Here is a 4,269-nt window from a genome sequence, read left to right as displayed (position 1 = left end):
GGGACTAAAGGGGAGCCTTTGGTCCCGGTTCAAGCCACCAACCGGGACCAATGGTGGTGGGCCAGGAGCGAGGCCCATTGGTCCCGGTTCATCCCACCAACCGGGACCAAAAGGTCCAGATGAACCGGGACCAATGGCCCACGTGGCCCGGCCGGCCCCCTGGGCTCACGAACCAGGACCAATGCCCACATTGGTCCTGGTTCTGGACTGAACCGGAATTAATGGGCTGACCCGGCCTGGACCAAAGCCCTGTTTTCTACTAGTGTTATGTGGCAACATGAGCATTTTTTGAGATCTTTGCGAGGGGAGATTCAGATGGAGGTGTTTAGAGATGTTCTTATTGATTGCGATTTGGTTGATCTAGGCTTCTCTGGCGCCCCTTATACATATGATAATGGCCACCAAAGCCAGAGCAATGTACATGTCCGGTTGGACCAGGCCTGTGCGGACGAAGCATGAAATAGATTTTTCCTTTTGCATGGGTGCAACATCTAGTGTCACCTGAGATCGGACCGTTGTCCTTATTACCGCATATGGAGGAGTTCGAGGATCGGCGACGGAAAAGCCACCCACGATATGAGATTATGTGGGAATAGGATCTGCGGCTTCCGACAATTATCTGTAATGCCTGGGATCATTCTTGGACGGCGGGAAGCCTGGGAAACGTTGCTGAGTCTTAGAGCTCAGTTATGACAGAACTTCAAAAGTGGAGTAAACCAGCCCAGTCCACGATGAGACGGGGGAGCCTCAAACCGTCGTCTTGGTCAAGGTCGATGTGGGAGCAAAGGGCCATCAAGGTGGCGGGATTGATGAGCATGAGCAAGGTGAGCAAAGAGTGGCCAAAGGTAGGGGGCTGGTGAGGATGGCATGAAGGACTTGGGACCAGGTGGTCCAGATGCCGACAAGGGCGAAACATGGATCCTGCTGCTCTGGTTCCCATTCCATAGATCGAGAAGTTGTGTGATGGAGATGCTGGTGGGGAATGAAGAGAACTCGACTACTGTGTAGCAAGGGCATCTCCAACGCTATCTCTTAAGATGATGAACACACTATCATTCCACGGGCCGTCTCCAGACGCGTCCGTGTCCGCGTATATGTTACGGGAACCGGTCATCTGGCTATATATACCTTAAATGTTCATCTCTATTAACTTAAAAAATAGCAGCGGCAATAATGTTCAGCCAAATAGTGACTGCCTTCCATCAACCTTTCGTCAAATAGCAGCGGACACATACTAAGCACTTGAGTATGCAAACATAGCATATCAGTAGTAGCTTCCAAAAAAAGTGCATATCATTAGCATTGTATTAGTAGCTTGTGCAACAACGTGCATTAGTAGCTTCCGCCAAATATCATGCGTGCTAGCTATCGTTAGTAGCTTCCTCTAAATATAATGCTAATTAGTAGCTTCCGGTAAATGCTACTATTTGTCTTCCATCAAATGTCTAATCACCTTCCACCAAACAGAAAATTTTAGGGGCGGCCTTCAACTATTCGGACATAAAGGAGGAACGCATAGCGAAAATTCAATATGGGTCGTACTGGCATATGGTCAGTGGCGGAGCTACATGCAATGCTGAGGGGGCCGTGGCCCCCCCAGCTGCAGCATATTTTCTGAAGGGAAAAAAATTAAGAGCCTTTCATTAATTAATTGATGTCATTTGGTCCCTCCAAACGTGCTTATTTTCTCTTTGGCCCCCCCTTTGGTTCTCCGCTAGCTCCGCCACTGCATATGGTCACATTATCCAGGACGTTCGTCCTCCTAGAGATGCCCGCTCATGCAGGTATATGCCATTGTATCTCATTAGCCCAGCATTTTTAGAACAGTGCTCCTCTTGGTTGTCTGTAGTCAATTATGAGGCCCATCTAATTTGGTCCACTACGGTCCTATCGTTACTTAGATTATTTGGGCTGTTTGTCATGGTCATGGGCCGTTTTCCCTGAACTCCTGGTTGCATGGCCCACTTTGTGAGCTCACGGGCGGCCAGCAGGTTCCCCCATGAGATATATGTCTTCAGATCCCATCCTCCACTACCATCGTCACTAGATCCCCATTGTCACTAGATCCCATCCTCCACCACCATGTCTGCTTCTTCTTCCTCTGGTCCGCAGGATCCCGACATGGAGTTGCTCCCGCTGATTCCATGCCCTAGATGTCTTCGGGAAGTTGTCAGCGACATCACTGTCAGCGGCAAAAGGCCTGGCAATTGCTACTACCGGTGTGTCCTGTGGACAGTGAGTTCCTCAATCCTAATATCAGATATGGCTCAACAATATTTTTTCTAGTTCTCGAGTTCTTGATCTGTTCTTCCTTTGGTTTTTTCAGTCTAGGCATTGCGGATTCTTTGAGTGGCAAGAGAACTATCGTTTGATCCTAAGGTCCGGTAGATCCCGATCGCTGGCGCCCCCACCAAGCTCATCTGTTCATGGTTTGCAGCACCGCTCTGCTTGTATGGATGTCGTCTAGGAGACTACCGGGTTTCCTCTGGCGAATGGATCAGAGCAGGACGGGAATACCAAGGCGCGTGGTGGTCCAGATTTCGGCAGGGCCATGGTGCTTATGCTGGGCGCCGCATTGATTCTTCTCATGTTCTTGCTTGGCATCTCTGTCCTCATACTGGCAGTGGTGTATTTTAAGTGAGGCGGCCATTAGGCATAGTTCTGATAGTTTAGGTGCTGGCAGTAGATGCATCAGGTGTTCTCCTGTGCTTGTACCGGGTGCATGTCAGCTAGTTTCAGTTATGTGTGTCATTATGTATGGCTGATGTGATTTCGACCATGGACTATCAGTTTAGGATCTCACAAATGACCCTATGTTATGTTATTCCTGTGTGTTAATCAGCTTAAAATGGCAGAATGAGTAGTTAATGCTTTCGTTTTTTTCTGTCTCTTTATTATCGTCCGGTTTTCACAAATGCAAACGAGCAGCATGCTGGCCATGCGATCAGCATTACAACTGTAAAATACGCGCCATGGGCTCATTTATTTTACCTTGACTCCGCCTCAACTACCCCAGCACCCACCATGTACCACCCCACCCCTGTCCCAACTACTAGTCATTTACCATCGTTGTAGCTTCTCCACATGGGTCCGCTGCTCTTCCTCTCCGAAGGTAACCCTCTCTCTCAACCTCCATGCCGGTGTTCGTAACTATCTTCTCTTATTTATCACGAATCTATGGTTGATTTCTTGCATGCCTGCACCTTCTTTTTTGATTGAGCAGATGTCTCGCTCTGGGAACTGCGATGATGACAAACTAGAAGTTGAGCAGATCCCCATGCCGCAGGGTCGGACCTCAGACACAGATCCAAATCTGGAGCAAGCACCCAACTGCACTTCAAGGATGTCAGTGAAGCAAGTTGTCGCAGTTATCAAGGATTTTAGCGAGTACAAGAAGTGGCTTGTGACTGAGATCGGTTTTGGAGGTATGCTTGACCTCCCAACGCACCAGAAATTTAATCTCAGGCTTAGTGCATGGCTAATGAGCAACGTGAGAGTACACCGGTGTGCGATTCACATCACTGAGAAGAAGGTGTTAAAATTTTGGGCAGAGGATGTTGGAAAAGTTTTCGGCATACCATGTGGCAGCCGAGATGTCAAGGGCCGGGATGCGGATGTAAATCCTAATTCTGTTGATTTTATCAAACGCACCTTGAGGATGGATCAAGTTGGAGCTCACAGCCTTCGAGCTGCAGAGGAATTCCTGAAGCGGGACATAATAGAGGATTCTGGCAAGCTGGAGAAGGATTGTTTCCAGATTGCTTTTGTTATCGTCGTGATGGGACATATTCTGGTGCCTTCCACGAAGCACAATTATGCCACCATAGATTTTTGGGGAGCACTTGCAAATCCGGAGAACATTCAACAATTTAATTGGTGTGAGTATGTACTCAGCTGTCTGACGGATTCGGTTACCAAATTGCAAAAAGATTTGGTGATGAATGTTCAGACTATCAACCTCACTGGCTGTCACTTGTTTCTTCAGGTGTGTTTAAATTTTTGTTGGGATATATGCCATCTATTTCAACAGAAATATTGTTGATCGGTCATTATATTTTCTGTGGCAGGTTTTCTTCCTTGATAACCTTGAACTTGGTATTTTCACGACAAAACATGATGTTTTCCCGAGGATCAGTGCCTTTGACAGGGCCACACTTAGACGAATGATCACCATGGCCACGGACATTGGCAAGTCGCCAAGCACCTACACTAGTGCCATGGTATGTTTTGCCAAGCTACTAATGTTTTTATGGTGTCAGCACATTTTTG

At 47.8% G+C, this 4,269-nt stretch overlaps 1 protein-coding gene across 1 annotated transcript in view; it reads left to right on the top strand.

Annotated features, from left to right (window-relative positions):
* The first annotated feature begins 1,973 nt into the window (after window positions 1–1,973).
* The window catches only part of LOC119334581, a 5,672-nt gene continuing 3,376 nt past the window's right edge, over window positions 1,974–4,269 (top strand). Inside the window, exons 1-4 of the mRNA XM_037607122.1 lie at window positions 1,974–2,235; window positions 2,327–3,112; window positions 3,224–3,985; window positions 4,068–4,220. Coding sequence (XP_037463019.1) covers window positions 3,224–3,985; window positions 4,068–4,220 — 915 coding nt within the window. The 5' untranslated portion in view covers window positions 1,974–2,235; window positions 2,327–3,112. The remainder of the gene's footprint in view (window positions 2,236–2,326; window positions 3,113–3,223; window positions 3,986–4,067; window positions 4,221–4,269) is intronic.

The sequence above is a fragment of the Triticum dicoccoides genome, chromosome 7A (assembly GCF_002162155.2).
Source record: "Triticum dicoccoides isolate Atlit2015 ecotype Zavitan chromosome 7A, WEW_v2.0, whole genome shotgun sequence".
NCBI lineage: Eukaryota > Viridiplantae > Streptophyta > Magnoliopsida > Poales > Poaceae > Triticum > Triticum dicoccoides.
This window is presented reverse-complemented; position numbering and strand designations above follow the sequence as displayed.